At 38.3% G+C, this 21,780-nt stretch overlaps 2 protein-coding genes and 1 non-coding gene across 3 annotated transcripts in view; 1 reads left to right on the forward strand and 2 right to left on the reverse strand.

Moving 5' to 3' along the window:
- The window catches only part of LOC121526131 (coatomer subunit beta'-like), a 29,496-nt gene extending 25,131 nt beyond the window's left edge, over positions 1 to 4,365 (reverse strand). Inside the window, exons 1-5 of the mRNA XM_041812524.1 lie at positions 4,289 to 4,365; positions 3,458 to 3,595; positions 3,213 to 3,299; positions 1,112 to 1,238; positions 877 to 1,025 (exon numbers count right to left, since the gene is read on the reverse strand). Of these exons, the coding sequence (XP_041668458.1) occupies positions 877 to 1,025; positions 1,112 to 1,238; positions 3,213 to 3,299; positions 3,458 to 3,595; positions 4,289 to 4,291 (504 nt within the window). The 5' untranslated portion in view covers positions 4,292 to 4,365. The remainder of the gene's footprint in view (positions 1 to 876; positions 1,026 to 1,111; positions 1,239 to 3,212; positions 3,300 to 3,457; positions 3,596 to 4,288) is intronic.
- Positions 4,366 to 7,299: 2,934 nt separating this feature from the next.
- Positions 7,300 to 11,387, reverse strand: LOC121524671 (retinol-binding protein 2-like). The gene is made up of 4 exons (XM_041810123.1): positions 11,270 to 11,387; positions 8,016 to 8,194; positions 7,820 to 7,921; positions 7,300 to 7,439 (listed from the first exon to the last, which is right to left on the reverse strand). The coding sequence occupies exons 1-4, from the start codon at positions 11,340 to 11,342 to the stop codon at positions 7,389 to 7,391; spliced, it is 405 nt and encodes a 134-aa protein (XP_041666057.1). The 5' UTR covers positions 11,343 to 11,387; the 3' UTR covers positions 7,300 to 7,388.
- Positions 11,388 to 12,686: 1,299 nt separating this feature from the next.
- Positions 12,687 to 12,760, forward strand: trnat-agu. Its single transcript has one exon. It is a non-coding gene; the product is annotated as a tRNA-Thr (tRNA).
- The last annotated feature ends 9,020 nt before the right edge of the window (positions 12,761 to 21,780 follow it).

Genomic DNA, 21,780 nt, shown 5'->3' on the forward strand with positions numbered 1-21,780 from the left:
TCAGTAAAGATAATGCCTTATGCTTGTTACAACATTAAATGAGGCAAACAGAAGATATGACCGTTCTTCACAATAAATAAAAAAATTAGTGTTAGAGAGCTGAATCTGACTAATACTACTCAAAATAAGCCACAACGTGAGTCAAGTCACTGTCATGTCTTTGTATTTCTGTATTATTTAGATTCTATGAGACAATATGTCTTGTAAACTGTGTGTGTCTCATTACGATGTAATAAAACACACCTGTGATCAGGTCCACTTGGGCTTGGAGCAATGTGAGTGCAGGTCTGTGGGGAGCTAGAGAAGGGGAGCAAGTGTACCTAAGCTCAGTCAGGGAAGACTGGCCCTCGTGTGATAGCCTCTTTAGTGAGATTGTGTTTTACGCTTAGAGAACACTAACACCAGCCAATCTGGACCATACCCAAGCATGTTTGATCCCACAGTCCAGTTTGTTGGACTAGTTTGAGTGCTCACAGTGGGAAAAAGTGGTCTGTGACATAGCATGAGTACATATCGACTATTCTTTCAATTAGTTTAAACAAAGCTGGTAATGGTATTCAAACTTTGGGACAGTCATCTGGATCAAACCCACAAAATCTTTGAGGTCTTTGGGACAATCCATGATTATCTTCTTGGTCATGGATACCAGAGATGATGATTTGATGATGCATTCAGAAGAGGTAACCTTGCTCAGGACTAGAGGGGGTACAAAATAAAAAGAGTGCAGACTGTGTCCCAGCACCTCCCACCAGTCTTTTACTTAAACTTCAATTCCAACTGGAAGAACAGCACTTTCTTCTGTTTGTGCCCTGAAGCAATCATCTGTTGTGTGCTTTGAAAAACACTGAATGACTAATGTTTATTGTAAGTGTCTACCTTTATGGTTCTATCCAGAGAGGCACTGGCAAACTGGTTGTTGTCTTTGGGGTTGATGACGATCTCCATGACGTAGTGTGTGTGTCCTTCAAAGACTTGGCTACATGACCACTTCCTGTCCCAGTCCCACAGCTTGATCAACATGTCATCTGAAAAAATGAAGATATCAAATACTAGAGAGTTGGAAATTTTTTAAGCCAACTTTATGTGTAAATGCAAAGTAGGTTGTACCTACCACTGCTGGTGAGGATGTAGGGCTGTGTTGGGTGGACAGCGATACAGCGGATGTAGTCAGAGTGAGCCTCAAACATGTGAACCCTCTCCAGTGTGTTATAATTAAACACACGGATCAGCATGTCATCCTGGGGACAGATAAAACATTTACAAGTTAATTTGAGCCTTAATAACACAGAAACCTCAGATTTAACCACTGATTTAATAAATCATGGTTGCAGTATCAGTGACATCACCCACTGGTTTCTAAAGCAGTATTATGAAGCTGAACAATGGCAGCTACCATGCTGGAACTGTGGACTTTACCTAAACTTTGGTCAATGTAATAACAAAGAAAGGGGTAATGCTGAGCCTGACAGTAGCTATGTACTCTAATATACAAATGTATTACCTTCGCCAAGTAGGTTATGTGATCGGGTGGGTTTGTTCGTTTGTTTGTTTGTTTGTTAGCAACATAGCATAAAAAGTCATGGGCGGATTTTCATGAAATTTTCAGGAAATGTCAGAAATGGCATATGGAAGAAGTGATTAGATTTTGGGACTGATCCAGATCAACGTCTGGATCCAGGAATTTTTTAAAGGATTCTGTACTATTGGGAGATAGGGCTAATGGCGGAGGTCCGCGCTGTTACCACTTTACACCAGGAGATGACAGGCATGAGTAACTTATTCAAAGTTTTGGAATTTACAGAGAGACAAGTTGGAGCGTAACAGAGAGAAAGACAGCAAATTGTAGCGAAAATACTCATAATGCTGGGAGGAATAGAGGAATAATCACCCTCTGCCATGACTTCCACACGTAGCGAAGCCAGTGCTTTGCCTCACTGTGTCTCCACCCCACCAGGGAGGGAGTAATCAACGAATTAGTTTTTGGGAGCGATCCAGATCACAGTCTGGATCCAGGAATATTTTCATAGGATTCTTCACTACTGGGAGATAGGGCTGATGGCGGAGGTCTGTGCTCACTGAGTATTTTTCTAGTTTAAAATAAAACCCTCAATATAACCATAATTAATGTTTTATAAAAAAAAAGTCAACCTTTGAACATTTTTGGGCTTTGAAGACCAAACCATTTTAAGCTTTTGAAGCCACAAGAAGAACAGCAGGTTATTGCACATTTCAGATCCTAGACCCCAGGTGGGGAAGCAATGGTCTAGACCTGCTGTTGTTAAGTGTCTTGGAAAAAGTTTTATTACGAATTGAAGCCATAAAAATTAAAAAAGATTGAATGATTATGGCTTATCTGGACATGTGAAGTAAATGTGGATTAAATTGAGTGTGATGCAATGCTTTTTGACAAGAAATGAGACAAAAACACTTTGTAAGATTGTGGTTTTTGAAGTGTTTCAGTAGTACTGTCAAGCAAAGTAACAGACGTTGTTTGTTAATAGGGCTGGGCAATTAATTGCAAATAAGATTAAATTGCAATATGACCTGCTGCAATTTTAAATCGTAGAAGTTGCAATATCTCTTTAACTTGAAATGTGTCAAAATACCAGCTTAATAAATCAATTTTTGCAGCGGCAGAGATTTTACGCATGTTATGCAAACATTCGAGTGTCAATTTTTTAAAATGGTTGATAAAAATCCTCCTTTTTGTGTTTTATGTATGTTTTTCTTAATCAAAACAAAAGACATAAAAATCATGATGCCCCTAAACAAAGCAAATGACATCACATTTGCTATAGAGCCAAAAGAAACGTTACCACGTTTAATCTAAAACCGATAAAGCCTAGCGTTACTTCACTGAAGTCATACCCCAGCTGTGATCAGCTGGTAGCCAGCCTCACCTCCCTCACCCCAGCCACCTCCTTTATAGCTTAATGCTCATTGCACCCCCATATTCAGATTCATGTTACGATGGATTAATTGCTTCGGAAACAATTTCAGTGTTTTCAATACACATGGTCTTATTTATGGAATTATTTATTGCTTGAATTTGTCGAAAAGTGCATAAGATTAACCCAAGAATAATCGCATATTAAATCGCAATCACAATAGTTGGGAAAAAATTTGCAATTAGATTATTTTTGCAAATCATTCAGCCCTATTTGTTAACAATGATGCCAGTACTAGGGTGCCAGTTGTGGCAGAGTACTTACTGCTCCAGTGATGACCCAGTGTTTCCTGGCTACAAACTTGGCCACTCTGACAGGCAGGTCACACAGCTCAAAGGTTTTCACCATTGTCTAAAAACACAACATTCAAACCAGATTAACGGTTACAAACTGGGCTCACATCGGATGTTTAAAAGCTTGGACTCTGGATCAATAAATAATCAGTGATTATAACTGTTAGACAATGACTTATGTGTGATTAGAGGAACGTGTCAGTGTTCAATAAAGACCTGTGTCTCATGGTTCCAGACCACCACAGTGCCACTGTACAGGCTGACCACCATCCATGGCTCTGTGGGGTGCAGATCTGCACTCTTCACACGGTCTGACCGAGCCGTCAGCTTCCGCTTTATGTCCAACCGCAGAGGCTGAAATAACACACAACAAAGACAGATTATTACCATAAAAGACATTAATCAGAGTCAGTCTTATCATGTAATAAATCAACCCCTCTCAGCAAGACCAGATGTTCCTCTGGGATTGTCCAAACACTCATTAAGAAGATCATCAGTCTGGGCTTGATTTATTATAATCTGCAGTGCACGAAAATCAGAGACCTGCACTGTTCAAAGCAGAAACACGTTTAAAAACACATCTCATGTGCAGTTTTTCCGGTTGTGGAGCTAGTTGGTAAGGGGGTGTGTCTGTTGATACAGCCCATTCCACATTTTATATGCATGCCTGCACAAATAAAGGACTTGGTGCTTTCTGGTCACATACAGTCAGTGAAAAGCGTTTTTATTCATCTAACCTACTTCTAATGGGACCTATCTTTAATGTTGAGAAAAAGAAAATTTAAAAAATCACACAGAAATGCTACTAATAGTTCTTAATCGGTTTAGACTTTACTATTCATAATCTGTTTGCTTTTAAAGTTCCGCTGAAACACACTATGGCTGCAGCATGCACACGGTATTTTTTGAATGGACTTTTCCAGTTGTGATTTAAAGTTTATCGATAGTTTCAGTACTCAAACAGCGCCACTGACCAGACAACCAGCAAACACCAGTAGACAAACAAAGGCATTAAAGTTCAGTATTTAGTTTGTTTGTTCCGCCTACCATGTTTTAACGTCAGTTGGTCTCTGCGGTGTTGTACTTTAAGAGACCGGCCTCCCTGCTGCCTTCGTCGAGCTTCTATCATTCAGCGAAGTTGAGAAAGTTTTCATGAGAAGCTGTCGCCAAAAAGCACAGTCGCACTTCCGGTACCTATTTTTCACAATAAACGTAACGGCAACTAGTGCTCAAGTGAAACACGATAAAGCTTGAATTAACCTGCGGTCCTGTATAAGAAAGACGCGAAGATTAACACGAAATATAAAATGAAAAATAAATAAATGTAATTAATGTTGGCATTGTGACTATACAAGGATATCTGAAGGACATCTACGGTAGCTGTATCTTTCAGTTACAGTAAAAGACATGTATGATGTGTTTTCAAACAGGTTAAACTAACAATGTAAATGGGATTAATTAAAAATTTATCCAAGTAAAAAAAATAATTGGAGTGCAGAATAGATATTATAGCCTACATACAATGCAATAAGTGACCAGAAATGCATAGGTGTCTCTTATGGTTCAGGACTACAGTTAGCATGTGTTATTATTATTATTATTATTATTATTATTATGCAATCTATTAAGATTAAACATGTGACAGTATCTGGCAGGGTTTTTGAGGCCCCATCTCTTTTCTGGTAATAAAGTCAGAGATCTACAGGACATATCCAAAATTGGATAAACAATAACTACTCAAATACCCAAAAGAACTTGCTCATAGGCTACAGGAAGTGCATCATAACTCAAACTGACCTCATTTCATCAGTATAGCAATTATTTAGAAATGATATCTGCTCCTAATTTTTCAAACATCTGTTCCGCTGCAAAAATTACAATGTGTTCTTTAATGCATGTAATTTTAACACACCAAATCATCGTTCCAAAATATCTGTAGACCTCTATTTTACTATAATGTGCTTAATTTGAAGACATCTGTGGCTTTTTGAGAGCCTTAGACCTTGCTGGTAAAGCCAAGAATCCTCCCCAGGGATCTTTTGAGAACTACAATAGATTTTGATGCTATTTTATTCACATTGTTTTCCTTAGTTTCATTAAAAATACACATCTTAATCATTGAAAGTAATTTTAGACAGATGCCTCATACTTGATATCTACCTATAATGACTATATCTCAAAGCCCCTTGGAGCATCAGGTCTCAGGCAGTTTCCTACCTTTGACTCATGGTAAAACTGCTTATGACTTCAAGTAAAGCATATGCCCGTTTGGGTATCAGAAAGTCTAGTAAAGGACTCCAGATTTATTGTTCTATAGTTTTCTTCCACAATAATGTTATTTTTCAATATCAATAATTATTCTTCATTGGAAAAAAGAAAATATTTTCAAAAATCTTTTTATTAATCCAAGCCCACCACTGCTTCTGCAGAAAATGGCTCAACAAGAGAAACTGAGTTCAAATGCATTTTTTAGTTGACACTGTGACTTGTGTGTCTTCAGAAAACATTTGTAAAGAACTGGTGCTACATGAGTTCTTAGGCAAATCATGCAAGTATTTTTCCAAGCTCTTATTTTGTAAGCAACAGTCCCCTTCTTCCGGTTAAAACTTCCGTGCCGTTATCTGACTTGACGTAGCTTCTTTTGGCGACGTGGATCCTGCAGCGCTTCCTGTGGGAGCAGCTCGAGATCCGGCAGAGAAGCAGAACATGTTGTACCTGTGGAGCCTCCTGCTACACTTTAAAAAACACACACTGTAAACACAGTTTACTTTAGACGCATTATCCCTCCTACTTGGTTCAAAAGGCAAATATGGTTTTGATTTAAAATAAGCTATTATAACAAGCAGTTCTTACTAACAGATTTCACAGAGAATTTGAACCTGGATATGTGACTTTATTGGAACTCATCTTGACTTTTTCTGCAGTGTGGAGCATTTGTCAATGCAAAGGGTGATCATTGGTTATTTGAGACATGGTTAAAAAAGATTTTAAAGGAAAAATGTGATTCCAGATGCACACTTGTTTATGAAAAAGTTCATATTTAGTCCAGTGTTAGATAGTAATGTTTACACTGCAGTGTGTTAATGGTGTTAGAAGTCATTAAATGTCCTTTTTTTTTTTTTTTTCAGTTTGGCTACAAGAAAAAATTCCAAGTTGTGACCAGTTGGATCCATTCTTTATCATCTATTTATTTTAGTGTATTCATTATAGTTGTAGTTCTCAACTCCTCTAGCCTCAGGACCCACCACCAACTCCGTCATGAAAAATGGAACCCCAGTTTCTGAAAATGTTCAACCACTCAGATTTGCAGTATATAGTGAAAAAAAAAATGCAAATATCAGTCAGTTATTCAATATTTGTGATTGCTTTAGGTTTCCAGTTGGAGTTATAAAATAAAACTAGTGGTACCACCATTACTTACACAGTATTCTGAAGTCAATCATGTCTTGTTCGGAGCCCTGACTCTGAAGGCAACCGACAATGTCTTGGAAAATGAATATTTTTTAAAATAACTTTTTAATGCACATGAAAATACTCATTTGAATCTATATGAGTTTATTTTCCAGTATTAATATTTAAATATGCATTTTTTTTACTATAAACAGACAAGGAACCATATATGGTAGTAAAGTTTAAAAAAAAGTATTGGGGTGGCCACCAGTAATATTCTAGGGCTTAAATTTTGAATTTTCAAGTATTCTGATGAGTGGCCAGTAAAGGGTTAAGTCATGTCTTGCTACACCTACGCTGTACATCATAGCTCACTTTATCTCTCTCCAGTTTCCACCTCTATGTCCTATCTGAGATTCCAGTTTTAAGTCTCAAGTCCAGTCTGAGTCCAGGCATAAAGTCCCAACAGTCGGCTATATCTTAAAAAATCCATATTGATCACTGATGAGAGATAACTGCGAATTTAGAGCAAAAACAAACAAACAAACAAACAAACAAAAAAAAACAATAAGGTCGACTAGATGGTTATGCTATGATTTAATAACCATTCTCTCTGAGGGAGTACATTTTTATTAATGAAAAACCCACCTTAAAAGCAAAAATGGTGTTAAAATGACTTTATTACAGGTCTTCACAGTTACATTACAAATAGACAGCAATACACAGTTTTGTTCAGATGATGTTCGTCCCAGTCTTACTAGGCCTTCTTAAATACTTGATGGCAGACTTTGTCAAGCACATGGAGTTCCTATGGGAGATAACAGACACCTTTAGACTGAGTCTAACATGATGCAATAAATGTGTGTCTAAGTTACATAATTGGGCAGAGATTACACCTGCAAGTCTAAGATAGAGGCTCATTATCTTTTTTATTGTTATTGCCTTCAGATAAAAAAATCTATCTTGATCTAATCATGGATCAGGACAGATTTCATCAGGGAAAAAGTGATTTAGCTTTAATCTTTTTGCTGTTTACTTGTGTTATTAAATGTGGCTATTCAGAGGCTTAAATTAGGAAGCTATTCCTGCAGCTTTGATAGCACAGGAGCATTTCATTTCCTGCTAAATAGGCCCAAATGTTTACACCTCTGCCTTATGACTCAGACAGGGTGTCACGTTTTGTCTCACCAGGTGGAGCAGGTCTCCCTCGATCCAGTGTTTCCAGCCACGGTTTTCCTTCTCCCCCTTCTGCACACAAATCAACTTGTCGCCATCCCAAACTACAAGCGTCTGACAACAAAAAACAAGCAACAAGGCAACTAATTGTTAAGAACATCTGTCTAGAGCTGTCCTTGATAATAAAGTAAGAAATAAAGTGCCCCACCTTGACTTTCCGGTTGTCCAGGCCTTTTGTGTACTCCTCAAACTCTTCTCCTATAGTGAAGTTGACCTCATAGTTTCTGAAGGTGCTCAGGGTCTTTGTTTCAAACTTGTCTCCATTCTGGACAATCACCTTAGTCTGATGCAGGTGGCTTGCAATCTTTCGGGTGGCGAAGTCAATATCTGCATACATAAGAAACATGAACATCAGTATACAACCTTTTTCCCTAAGGAGGGTGAGACTTAGACTAGCTAAAAAAAGATATTTGGCTCCAAAATGGACAAAAATTGAATTGAGTTTTCCTCAGACGTTCAAAGTTGATGATATTTTTCCCTGCGGGTAAATCCGTCAAAACACAATGTATCTGTAGCTTGTAGAAAGCAGGGATCCTAGGCTCTGCAGTGTGGATAGGACACAGGATATGGCACCAGATTCAAGCAGAGAATAAAGGCTTTGACTGGAAAGTGGAGCAAATGTATTTTAGTTTTCATCAACTAAAACTATGACTAAAAATTATCGTCAACAATCTAATTTTTATGATAAAGACGAGACTAAGACAAGATGAAAATAGATCTTTCGTTACAACACGCATAATGTGCATTTTATTTTCGTTTAGGAGACAAAAATTAGAGTGATGTTTTGTTTTCATTGGACATTTGAAATCGATGATATTTCTGCACTGTGGGTAAATTCGTCAAAACACAATGTACTGTATGTGTAGCTTGTAGACAGCAGGGATCCCAGGCTTGTCAAGTGCATAGGACACAGGATTTGGCACAAGATTGAGGCAAAGAATAAATGTTTTGACCACAGGCTTGACTGAAAACTTGACCAAAATGTATTTTAGTTTTTTTGTCAACCAAAACTGACTTAAAATGTGAGTCGATAACCTTATTTCTAAGAGATAGACATGATAAAGAATTGCTGAAAATAGATCTTTGATGACAATAACAAAAAAGTGAGTTTAGTTTTCGTGTAGGAGACTAAAATGTCATCTATTTTTCGGACATTTGAAATCAATGATATTCCTGCTCTGTGGGAAAATCTGTCAAACAATGTAGTTGACAACGTTATCCTATGAGAAAGATGAGACTAAAACTAGCTGAAAAGAGATCTTTGATTCCGAAAATTGATGAAAAGTGAGTTTAGCTTTCATCCGACATTCGAAAGTCAATATTTCGCCTCTGTGAGTAAATCCGTCAAAACAAAATTTAAGTGTAGCTTGTAGAAAGCAGGGATCCCAGGCTCTTCAGGGTGCACAGAACACAGGATTTGGCACCAGATTCAGGCAGAGAATAAATGGTTTTTTTTTTTAGATTTATTTTTGGGCATTTTGGTGCCTTTATTAGATAGAGGAGGACAGTGCATAGAGTCAGAAACAGGGTAAAGAGTGGGGGAAAAACATGTGGTAAAGGGCCTCAGGCTGGATTCGAACCCCGGCCCCCCGCGTACATGGGGAGCACCTTTAACCACTAGGCCACCTGATCCCCAAGAGAATAAATGTTTTGACAGGAAAATGGAGCAAAATGTATTTTAGTTTTCAACTAAAATTATGACTGAAAAATCTCAGTTGACAACTTAATTTTTATGAGAAAGACTAGACTAAGACTAAAAATAGATCTTTAAAGACAACTAGAAAAGCACTCAGAGAGTGCAGACCTCCGCCATAAGCCCCATCTCCCAATAGTGAAGAATCCTAAAAAAAAATCCTGGATCCAGACGGTGATCCGGATCACTGCCAAAATCTAATTCGCCGATTACTCCCTCTCTGGTCGGGTGAAAGCACAGTGAGGCAAAGCATTGGCTTCGCTGCGGGTGGACTGTCATGGTGGAAGCATTGCCTGCTGGTGCCAACAGATGCACTGACAGTCTCACCCATGGTCTCACTGGATGACTGGGAGCCATGGCAGAGGGTGAATATTCCTCTATTCCTCCCAGCATTGTGAGTATTCTCGCTACAATTCACTGTCTTTCTCTCTGTTAAGCTCCGACTCCGACAGGGATCCAGGCTCTGCAGGGTGCATAGAACGCAGGATTTGGCACCAGATTCAGGGCACAGACTAAAGTTTTCGAGTAAAGTTTTTGACTGGAAACTGGACAAAGTATATTTTAGTTTTCATTGACTAAAACTAGACTTAAAAGGGCATAAATGACTAAAATGTGACTAAAACTATGAACAGTTTATCTTTAGCTGAAGACCAAAACTAAATAAAACTGTTATGATTAACCCTGCATTGACATCAGGGTCCTTATGTATATTCAAGCAGAGTATGTCTACATCTAAAACATGCAGTTTTCCTATTGTAGTTTGAAGCCAAGTTTGGCTTTAACATAGAATGTCCATATATGCGCAGTCACACCTTAAGCACACATGCACAGCCACACATGACACCACAGGACACTTATTATGATTCCTCTCCTACCGGGGATTCTGACAGTCTCATTTACCCTTTAAAAATGACCTTGCTCCCAGTCAGAATTGCCCTAAATGAGTTTCTCCTCCCCGTTCGGCGCCAGGCCCATGCCAAAAGAGAAGCATCCGCCCCCGACCGTTTAGATTTTCATATCCCATTTGCCTTAAAGAGAAAATTCAATTTCTCCCCATCACTCTTACAGATGAGGCCCCTATATTTACCCATCTAAATAATATTTTTGACCCATTTCCATAAGGATGTCATTTTCCTCTCCTCTCGATGGAAATGAGGCAGAGGCATTCAGGATTTCCCGGATTTAGAGTGAGCTGAGTGTACTGGGGTTGTTTTATGAATTTCAGATAGAGTCGTGAATAATGAAAGTGTTTCTGGGGCCTGATCAATGATGCGCCAAAAGGAGAGGAGCTCTCTCTCTTTCTCTCTCTTTTTCTCTTTTTTTCCCCTCTCTCTTTTTTAAAGTGGCACACTGGCCACATGCCTGATCCAGGAATGAAATCCATCTTCCTTTTCTGCAGATGAGGAGGATGAAAATGCAAAAAGGAGGGAATCAATATTTATCTGGCGTGGTAACAGACGGCAGACGCTCACAGAGTCGAGGTTAACTTGGCTTGACAGCAGCTCAATGAGGAAATGAAGCAGTGCCACAGTGTTGCTCCTTTTCCTCACTCTGACTATCATACTTATCCCAGATTTCCTCCTCAGACCTCTCCTTTCTACCTGGCTGCGTCTTTAAATGCAACCCTATAACTGACTCAGGTTTTAACTGAGGGCTAAAATACATGCTCTCTCTTTCTACGCCTTCAGACGTGACACCAAGCGACTCACCAAGGGCCTTCATGACCTCCTCGAAGTTCTCATTGCTCACCATCTCCCAGCGTCCATTGTAGTCTGCAGGCATTTTGTGAGCTGCTGTGTAAGAGGAGGCAGTAGTTTGCCTTATGGATTGCTTGTTACACTGAGAGAGAGACAGTTCAATGGCCCAACCCTTTATATGTGCTGTGTAAACTGTGTGTCCATGTATGTGTGTGTGTACCAAAGGACAGGGTCCGCCTGATAATCTCAGGCTGGCGTACGTGATATAAAGTTGAACTTTATAATGCACACTACTAACCCTCCTTCACTACACGTTAGTTTGCTTTATTTCCATTCTATGATGACATGTTATCCTGCAGAAATGTGCAAATGTATGTGTTTCTGCTGCAGCTGAGCACACACAGACTCAGATGCACTTAGTCTGCTGAATTTCTTTTCAGTTTCCATTTCCTCTCCGCACACCAGCTTCTGCAATTAAGCATTCTAATGTAATATAGTGGAGGATGGAGGAGAGCGGGGACAGAGATGAGTGCTGAGTCTTAGTTTTGTTGAGAGATTCCTCTCGTGTTGTATCAAGGAACAAATTTCCGAACAAATTTGTTGACGGGTGGTACCAATTATCACTACCTATGTGATCATTTTCAGGAGTGGAAAGTATCTTATTTCATCACTGAAACTACTGTAATTAAGTTTTGATTAGAATTTTAAATCAGTGATTTCATTTTCACTTTTGTTTCTAAAAGAAGTATTGCACTTCATTACAATTGAAAAAAAAACAAAAAACAAAAAAAAACAAAAAACAACCAATCATCTAGTTAAAAACAATGAAAAGTCAAAATGAGGAATTTATAGCTTCAAGTCAGTGACATGAATCTGTCCAGTCATTTGGTTTTAACTGCACATCATGGTCAGTACACTCTTAAAACTGCCTGGACCTTGGTCGAAAAGGGACTGACCTAGGGTAATGTAGACACACCAGACAGGCTGTTTCACATATCTACGACATGGATATTTTTCACCTGGGAAAGCTCCTATAGAAAGCGTTTGGATAAAGTAGGACATTTCAAAAAATGAAGGTGATTGGAGGAACGTTCTGTCACATTCATGACCAGCCAACCAGAGCGACAAGACAAAATGACGTTCTGTGCCATTCTTGAGCTGACAGGCTACTGCTGCCTTAGATTGTTAATGGTGGAGCTTCTCTGTAAATAGAAATGATGCCAAGGTTGGTTGGAAGACGTGCATAAACATCTTCTCTGCCAAGAAAAACTTTCAGTATGGCTTTGTTGTAAAAATAAATTTGGTCCAGTTTTGATTAAACAATAGGAAATATGGCAGCAGGAGAGGGAACTTGCAGAAAGACAGTTACAGCTGGGTGGAGTATTGAAGCATTAGGTACACACCAGTGAACATGTTTGCACATTCATGTGGCGCTGTGGCTTAGTTGGTTAAAGCGCCTGTCTAGTAAACAGGAGATCCTGGGTTCGAATCCCAGCAGTGCCTTTCTTGTAGATTAATAACTGCTAACTGCTAACTGCATTGGCTAATATAGCTTAGATTTGTTGTACACTATATGCAAAAGTTATCAGCCAGGTTTAGCCTCACTTCAACCTCTTTGTCTTAATACTAAGTTACTCTGAAGTTAGTAAGGGACAGTGTTATCAGTATAGTGGCTGCTACAAATTGGCCTCACAGGTCCCTTTTGGATTTTAACTGGTTAACATCAGTCAGGCTTCATACACTGTTTTCTAGTGACTCTGGATGAACCACTACTGTAAACAAACATACTGTATTTATTGCTAATGGTAATGACAGTTACTGTGTTACTGTCGTCTATTTCTCACTAACATTTCTCTTTTTTCATCCTGTTGTGATCATTAATCTATGATACAATCATAAATGCAGGGATGTGTCCAGAACTTGACAAAGTTTTGCTCTTTTATTATTTCATCTCAAAGCATCAACCCCTTCTCTTTTCTTTCACTTTGCTGTTTTATTTTATTTTTTCAAAGCTTGGGACTTTAGAGTGTGCTGTGCGCTTTGTGCCTCCTTTGGTCAACTTCACTTGCTTGATGGAGCAAATCGCACAGGGCAGAAAAGAAAAATCAAACATGCTCGACTTTCTGTTGAGGGGTCATGAGGCTTCCCAGATGTGGCCTTGTTGTTCACTTTGACACACTACACGGGTTATGACTATTGATTTTTTTAGGGTCCATGGGTCTAGAAACCCTTCGACTATCAGACTGGGTTATAATCATGCTGAAAACAGTCTGACCTCAGCATTTCATCAATGCTTAGAGCCACTTTATCAGAGACACAGTGAGCATGTGCAGCTTTTGTGTGCCTGTACTGTTGGTGTGGGTGTGTGTGTGTGTGTGTGTGTGTTACAAATGTCTTGGCTGCTTCATGATGAGCCTCTAAAAAGCTACTGACTCTAATATCTCATCTCAGCAGCACAATCTAAGTCAAGCAGACCTGTAATTCCCCCAAAATCTGTATCTGCTCTTCATCTCAGATGTCGATTGAGTTGCTTCTTAACAGCAGTGTTAATCAATACAGTTTGCTCTCTGGATCGCTTTCAGAGGAGCTTAAGTGCTTACAAAACGCTGGGGTCATGATAAGGTAGCACAACCACAGCACTTTGGTGCTCTATCTGACGGTGACATCATTTTGATCCTGTGTCAATGAGGTTGTATCTGGAGGGTCAAAGGTAGGCGGTGTCTGTCAAGGTTTATCATAGCTGATAATGTGCCTGATGTTACAGTAATACCTCTCTGTCAGCCAGGATTCAAGAGTCTATCTGCACTCCTTTACCTGGTTTTACCTCATTTTTACAGTGTGATACAATGAATAATGTTATCTGATATAATTAGAAATCAAATAGATTTCCCTTGTATAAATTAATGTCCACACTGTACACCTACATTAATGCAGACTGTGCACATATATTATCAAATGATGTTAATAACCTGTTTTCAAACTGTCAAATTATGCTTATACCGTGTATCTACATTAATCAAATAATATGCATACTGAGAAGAGATTTCTTTAATAAAATGTTCATATTGTGCAAATATTTATAAAAAAATGTACATACTGTGCACATCAATTTATCAAATTTTAGATGATACCATATGTTTATTTTGTGTACCATGCACAGATATATATCTGTATCTATAAATATATCTATCTATCTATCTATCTATATCTATCTATCTATCTATCTATCTATCTATCTATCTATCTATCTATCTATCTATATATATATATATATATCTATATATATATATATATATATATACATATATCTCCAGTCATGTAATCAGCAACCAGATAACATGCATACTGTGTACATACACTTATCAAATAGTAGTGTTGTAGTACTCGAGGATCTTGGTCTCAAGACCATATTTTGAATGTCTTGGTCTCATCTGGGACTTGTGAACTTTTTACTCGGTCTTGTGTCGGACTTTTTCCATCAAGACTGGTCGAGACCAGCACTGATCTGCTATTTTTCGACTTCATCAACGTGATAATAAGGAGAAGCACTTGCTAAAGCAACAAATAGCTACACCTGCAAAAACTCGGACATCAGTCCATCTTATTTCAAGTCAGAAATACCTCTGAACACTTACTTTAGGCCTCATTCACCTCATGTTGTGCTTTGAAAGAGTTGCAGACACCTTGTTTATATCCGTCAAATTGATTAAAAAGAGAGAATGCTCTTTAACTGTTCAATCTTGTCATGTTTTTTTTTTTTTAACCTTTTTTTTTTGGTCTTGGTCCTGGCTTAGTGCTTGGTGCACTCTGGTCTTGGCTAGGTCTTGGTCTAGGATAATGTGGTCTTGAGTACATATAAAATAGTACTATAAAATAGCATGCACACTGTTCATCTCAATTTTATCACACAATTTGCTGGTTCTGTTTGAATGTTAAGAGATTGTTAGAATCCCTAAATTTATTGGATATTTTTGTTTGTTTCTTTGGCGTTCTTCTTTCCCGTGTGTTAGGGAACAAGCAATCATGCATGAGGACAACGCTATAAAAGGAGCAAAGTGTTCTTTATATTTTTAAGTCATCAACAAAAGTATTCAAGTTAAAATTAAAGTGAGGAAAAAATGCAAAAACAGGGCCCAAAATTCAAAAAGAGCTTCAACTTAAAAAGGCAAAACTGACCTGACACTATAACGAGTGCAGGTTGTGAAGACAATAGACTAGTCCAACGTAAACACAAGGAGAGACTAAACACTTTATCACGTAAATCATCCGGTCCAAGTCTCCCAGTTTGCTATAACCACTGCTGGTAGTCTCCACTTCTTGTGTGATCTCAGTCAAGCAAAATAAACAAGAAAAGGGGTAAGTATTACATTAAATGAAAGCACCAGATACCAAATTAAAGCATGAATGCAAATAGAATACTAACTGAATTGTGTGCACTCAAATTAGAAAGCTGGCATAAATACAAGGGATGCACAGATGCATCAGTTTTATATTGGTGCACTGTAAACCATACAACAAATTAAATAGGCAAGTACTTAAACACATGTTGCTTGTATCCTTGTTAGAAATGGATGCATATGATGTTATAATAAAAATCAAGGATTTAATGGTAATTTAATATTTTGCAGTTTTACCTTGGTTGTACCACTTGAAGTTGAAAGTGTATCCACCCTCCTAAGCAAAACTGTACTATAATAACTGTAATATATTTATATATACAGTGCTTAACAAATTTATTAGACCACCTGTCATATCTGTCTCAGAGACCATCCAGCATAATGAAGTGTTTTAATGTGGACTCTTTCATTTTCAGTGAGCTCTCCATGTTTTAACATTTTGAACAGGAATGAGGGATTTCAAACTGAATTCACCTTTTTAGACCCAAAACTGAGCCGGTTCACTGGGCTTCTCTGAGAAGTCAGAAATGAATCAAGCATAACATTCAACCACTAAAACTCATTTTTCTGTTCAGGAATGCAAGTAAATAACTAATTTGACATATTAATCAAGAAATAATAATGTGCTTTACTTTTTTTTCAGTTTTCTTTTTTTGTAAATCAGTAAATTTGAAAATTCATGGATAACAATAATAGTTATATTTTAGCATTAAAAATATCATTTGGGTTAAAGAGCTTCTACATATTGGTGTATTAACCATTGCAGAAACATAAAAAATCATTTTGGTATTACCAATTTTAACCAATGCTGTTAATTTAGGGCAGTTGAGGCATAAACCTTCCTTTGGGTGGTGGTCTAATAAATCTGTTAAGCACTGTACATGTATATTGTTTGTTTTTTCTTGTTAGAAAATGGACACATATTTTTAAAAATAAAATCAAGAGTTTTAAAGTAAAATGTGTTTTATTCAGTTGTCATTGGTCTACCACCTGACATGGAAAATGAACCTGCCCACCTAAAACTTAAACTAATGTTTTTATCTTTACTTGAAAAGGATCTACAAACCATTTCCCTTAGACACGGGTGTCAGCTGGAGTTAAAGAAATGATAAATTATGTTACAATCTATTTTAACCTCTTATTTTCCAAAATAAAGTTCCCATGATTACAGCTGCTGACATTTAAGAACTTGCAAATTAGGAGACAGAGGTTTTTGGATGGTCCTTATAATTTTAAAATGATAAATTCCAATGGCATATTTTTATTACAAAGACTTATACCATAAAATCATGCCAAAGTGTTCTTATTGGAATTTCTCTCAATGAAAATGCAGTTTTCAGCAGTGTCTATGATGTTTTCATTTATTTAGGCATGTATTCAAACAAAGTAGGTTTCGTAGAGATAAACTGATAAATGCCATGAATTGGGTGGTTGATTTTTTTTTTAAGGAAATAATGGACTCAGACACAAAAATGTAAATGCTATGTCACTGACTCAAATACTCAAAATTTTAAACAAACCTGATGACGTAACAGTTTTAAAGTTGTAAATATTTTGAGTATAACTCAAGTTCACACATATAATTTACATGATTCTCATCCACTGTAATTTTCCCTTATGCCTCTCACATATTTTGATTTTGAACAATCATGGCATACAACAGTAGGTGGACTTTGACCTCCTCCACAGGACATCATCCTTGCTAAGTTGAAGTTGGTCTCCACATGTGGGACTTGACTAACTGAGAGGGTAACTTCACCCATGGTGCAGTCTTCTAATGCCCTAAAGCATTCTGATTATGGAATGATTGTCAAATAGTTTGAGTAAAATTACAAAAAAAGTACTTAGACTGATTGAGTACTGCTTTCTTAAAACTAAAAATGTGTTCTACCAAACTCAGTAAAACAGAGCTGAAAAAGCTATTTTGGATTAACAACCATTTACAGTTCAGTCATACAGAGTATTAGCCTTTTTAACAGACATCAGCCATGGGCGAATAATGTATGAAACAATATCAGTTGCAGGTGTGTATCTGTTGTGCCGCATCAATGAATGCTGGCATTTAACCACCTAACGACTGGTTAAGGGAAGAGATTTATGACGTGGCAGACACTGTGACCTGTTGGACAAACCCTGATCTGTCTTCATGGTGAAACAGAAAAAACAGGAATAGTGGGAGTGAAAAACATTGCCATCGGCTTATTTGGTATTTGGTATACAGTTGGTGCATCTCTAATAAATGCAATAAAGTGTGACTTATTTTAACAAAAGTAAATGTGTTGTCTGGTTTATTAAAGAAGAAGCAAAATCGCTCAGACTGAGCTTATTTACTAAAAAAGGTGGCAGCAGCTGATGTGTGGCCACCACACTGTTTTATAATGAAGAATAAAGCTGTTTCCAGAGTGAAAGCTCTTTAAAACCCACATTTATGCCTGTTTGAAAACAAAAACAGACAGAGTGACTAAATGTATAGATGTGTTAATTTACCGGTTAACAAATCTTAAATGAAAACGATTTACAACACAAAGTTTTTCACAATCTGCGTCTGAACTCAGCTTCGTGGTAGGATGCACAGCCAGTGATTTCACCACACGGGGGCGCTGTTGCTGCACTTATGTCTGACTCTAGGCTCCCCATGAAAAAGGGAAGTAATATTCTGTGCTGTGTGAAAAGAAGTGGCTCATGTTATACTGTGATCAAAGTTAAGATGACACAGAGCCATCTGGGAACTGAGGGCCAGCTTGGCAAAAGTCTGTTCACTGAGGTTTGTTGCTGCCCTCAGGTGAATTGAATGTATTTGTAAGTACTAAGATGAGGTTAAAGAGAGGGAATAACTAGTTTAAAAAGAGGCATTGAGATGAAGAAAATTTGTAACTGCACTTTAATTATTAAGAAAATGAAAAGTAATCCTTTAAGGATAAGGGGCTCTATCCACTTACTTGCTTGCACCCATGCCGAGCTTCTGGTAAACATATGCAAATGCAGTTTGGTTAGTTTTAATAATGCATGACAGCAGATTCATTTTTAATTCTGCCTAATTTACACCTAATGGCACTTCCTGCAGTCCACACCCTCAGAGGTGCACAGACTTAAGTTGTCTGATCGTATGCCTGCATGCTAAAAGTGTTTCAGCTCACAACTTGGCTGCCAAATCAGCCCCTCCAGCATTTTTTAACAGTGCGTGTCACAACAGTGAGCGTTCACACGCACAGCATTTCATTTTAAACGTGCATCTTATACAGCAGTCGACAGGCTGTGAAGTAATCCTACGCTTCTATTTCCTCTCAGCTCCTCATTCCTCCCTCCGAGAGTTGGGTTTTTTTATCCCTCCATCTCCTCCTGATCTTTTAACAGTAAGCTGCTGTGCATTGTGCTTTCATGCTGTGTCACTCTCCACAATATAGGGTTTTCAATATCCTGTTTGATTCCATTCAATTTGCTTCATTAGCGTGCCATTCAAAGCAGCACATTACTAAGCCTTTACATCCCCATGGAGCTCCCCCTCATCTCTCCCATCTCTGCCTCCCTGTTGTTTCAAGACATCAAAGGTTAGATTAATCACAGTCCTCCGAGGAGACAAATGACTGAGAGAAGTCTGCTCTCCGGTATGAAACCCTAGTCATGGATTTCAGCAGAGTTGATATATTTGTCATATTTTTTCATCCCACCCATGGTCTCTAATAGTGCAGCATCTTGCTGTGTGCTTTGATGTCCCATAGAGAACAGAAAGGGGTCCCTGTGTTCCCACACAATTGAATGATTTTTGCTTTTATCCTCCTTATGGAAACCTTTCTAGTAGAAAAAAAAAGCAGATCAGCAGTGGTGCCACATGCGTCATTACAAGATAAAAAGTAGCCATGTTGGAGGACGCTGTACTTGCAGAGAGAATGCCTGTAAACACACAGAAAATGTAATTTCTCTACTTAAAAACATTTCCTGTGGGTATTCTTTATAAAATAAGAGGTCTGCTCTCTGGGCAGCCTTGATGCCAGTGAACAAGGTCCATTCAGGAGTGGCATATTTTCAGCCAGGAACCTGCTGTGGAAGTATATTCACTATCAAGGTCATCCATGCTGCTCAATACAAATAGCCATGAAAGCAGCACAGTGGCCTGTGTATCCTGTCATAAATGCATGCATGCTCTGAACATGCTCGCCAGTGGTTGTTTGTCCATTTTTACATTCTTAATGCCTCCAAGCGCCCGATCATCATCGCTCTCCCACACACCTGCTTTGATCTGACCTATACCAGCCTGGCGCCCGAGCCAGTTGTGCTCACCTGTTCCAGGAAGCATAAATCAAATCCCATGTTCCACCTCTGCATGTGTCACCCCGTTCCCCGGGGGGGAAAAATCTTCATGATCCTGACCTCCAATAACCAATGTGGCGCTTCCTCAAGCATCAGCATCTGGAAGGAGAATCCAGATAGCAGAGGAGGAAAAGTACAAAATTACTGTCCAATAAATCTACTCAAGTAAAAATATTTCATTTAAAGTTCACCTAAAGTACCGAGGAGTTTTACAGTAAAATGTGATCTTTCCTTATTGGCAATGAGAATATAAACCCTCTAGCCAGGTTGTTCAGGTAAAGTCACACCTTTATAATAAAGTGAAATAGAACCTATATTTCAAAGAGTTGGGGCACTGTGTAAAATGTCACTAAAAACAGATTGCAATGATTGTCAACTTTCATGAACCCGTATTTTATTCACAACAGAACATAAACAACATATCAGATGTTGACATTGAGACATTTTAAAAATCTATGAAAAATATTACCTCATTTTGAATTTGATGGTAACATCACATCTCAAAAAAGCAGGGACAGGGCCATGTTTACCATTGTACAGTCTGTAAACGTCTATGAAGAGGAGAATGGTTGCTGGAGTTTTGGGAGAGGAATGCTGTCCCATTCTTTTCTGATTCTGGATTCTTGCTGCTCAGTCTTGGGTCTTTTTGCCAGATTTTTTTCATTTTATGATGCATCAAATGTTTTCTTTTGTCAAAAGCACAAGACTAAAGGTTCTCAACTGGTGGGCCCAAAAGTAGGTTGTTGAGCAGTTTTCTGTGGGTTGCAAATGTGTGTCTGGAAAAAATGGTGGTAAAAGCATGCAACCATACCACTGGCTTTACTCTGTTTACTGTGATATCGAGTTTAATCAATATTTCAAATCATTTCTCACCTTACATTACAATAAAAGTACAACTTTTACAATGTGAATGAAGTAATTTTCAAGATTTCTGGAAAATTGGCTAAAAATTACGTGTAATCATGGGGCAAGGGGGGTGCAAAACATATCCGTTTTTCCCCATCACATGTTCCTGTCATAAATTCTGTTCCATCCAAGATCTTAAGTGCATTATCTCTATTTACTAAATGTGCAGTGTTTAAATTTTTCCGGAAATTCAGGTCGTAATTTGTCATCTGAAATATTGGCGGGTCCTGAGCCTAGACTAGTTGAGAATCACTGCTCTAGGCTGCAGGCAGGTCAGCTCAGCATCTGGACTCTTCTACTGTGAAGCCATGCTGATGTGATTGATGCGGTATGTGGTTTCGTATCTTGTTAAAATATGCAGCACCTTCCCTGAAAGAGACGGGAAGCATATGTTGCTCTACAACCTCTATCTACTTTTCAGCATCGATAGTGCCTTTCAGATGTGTCAGCTGCCCATGCCATAGACAGTAACACAACCCCATACCAGCAGAGATGTAGGCTTTAGAAGTGGGCTGATAACAAGCTGGATGGTTCTCCTCTTCATTCCACATGACATGGTGACGGTGTTTTCTAAAAAGAATTTTAAATCTTGATCCAACCGACCACAGTACAGTTTCCCGTTTTGTCTCCGTCTACTCTAAATGACCTTTGCCCCAGAGAAGACGGCAGTGTTTGTGGATCGTGTTCACTTTAACTTGCATTTGTAGATGACACAGTGAACTGTGTTGACAGATGATGGTTCCTGGAGGTGTTCCTGAGCCAATTCATTTTCTGAAATTCCACAATTTTTAAACAGTTTTTTGCAGATCAGTGAACCTCTGCTTATCTTTACTTGTGAGAGACTCTGCCTCTCTAAAATGCTTCTTTTATACCCAGTCATGTTACTGACCTGTTGACAATTGACCTAATTAG

Source organism: Cheilinus undulatus, linkage group 2 (assembly GCF_018320785.1).
Source record: "Cheilinus undulatus linkage group 2, ASM1832078v1, whole genome shotgun sequence".
Classification (NCBI taxonomy): Eukaryota; Metazoa; Chordata; class Actinopteri; order Labriformes; family Labridae; genus Cheilinus; species Cheilinus undulatus.

Coding starts and splice junctions, on each gene's coding strand:
- LOC121524671 (XM_041810123.1), bottom strand. CDS start 11,342: ATGCCTGCAGACTACAATGGACGCTGGGAGATGGTGAGCAATGAGAAC. Junction 8,195..11,269: donor GGAGGTCATGAAGGCCCTTG/GTGAGTCGCTTG, acceptor TTATGTATGCAG/ATATTGACTTCGCCACCCGA. Junction 7,922..8,015: donor TGGACAACCGGAAAGTCAAG/GTGGGGCACTTT, acceptor TTTTGTTGTCAG/ACGCTTGTAGTTTGGGATGG.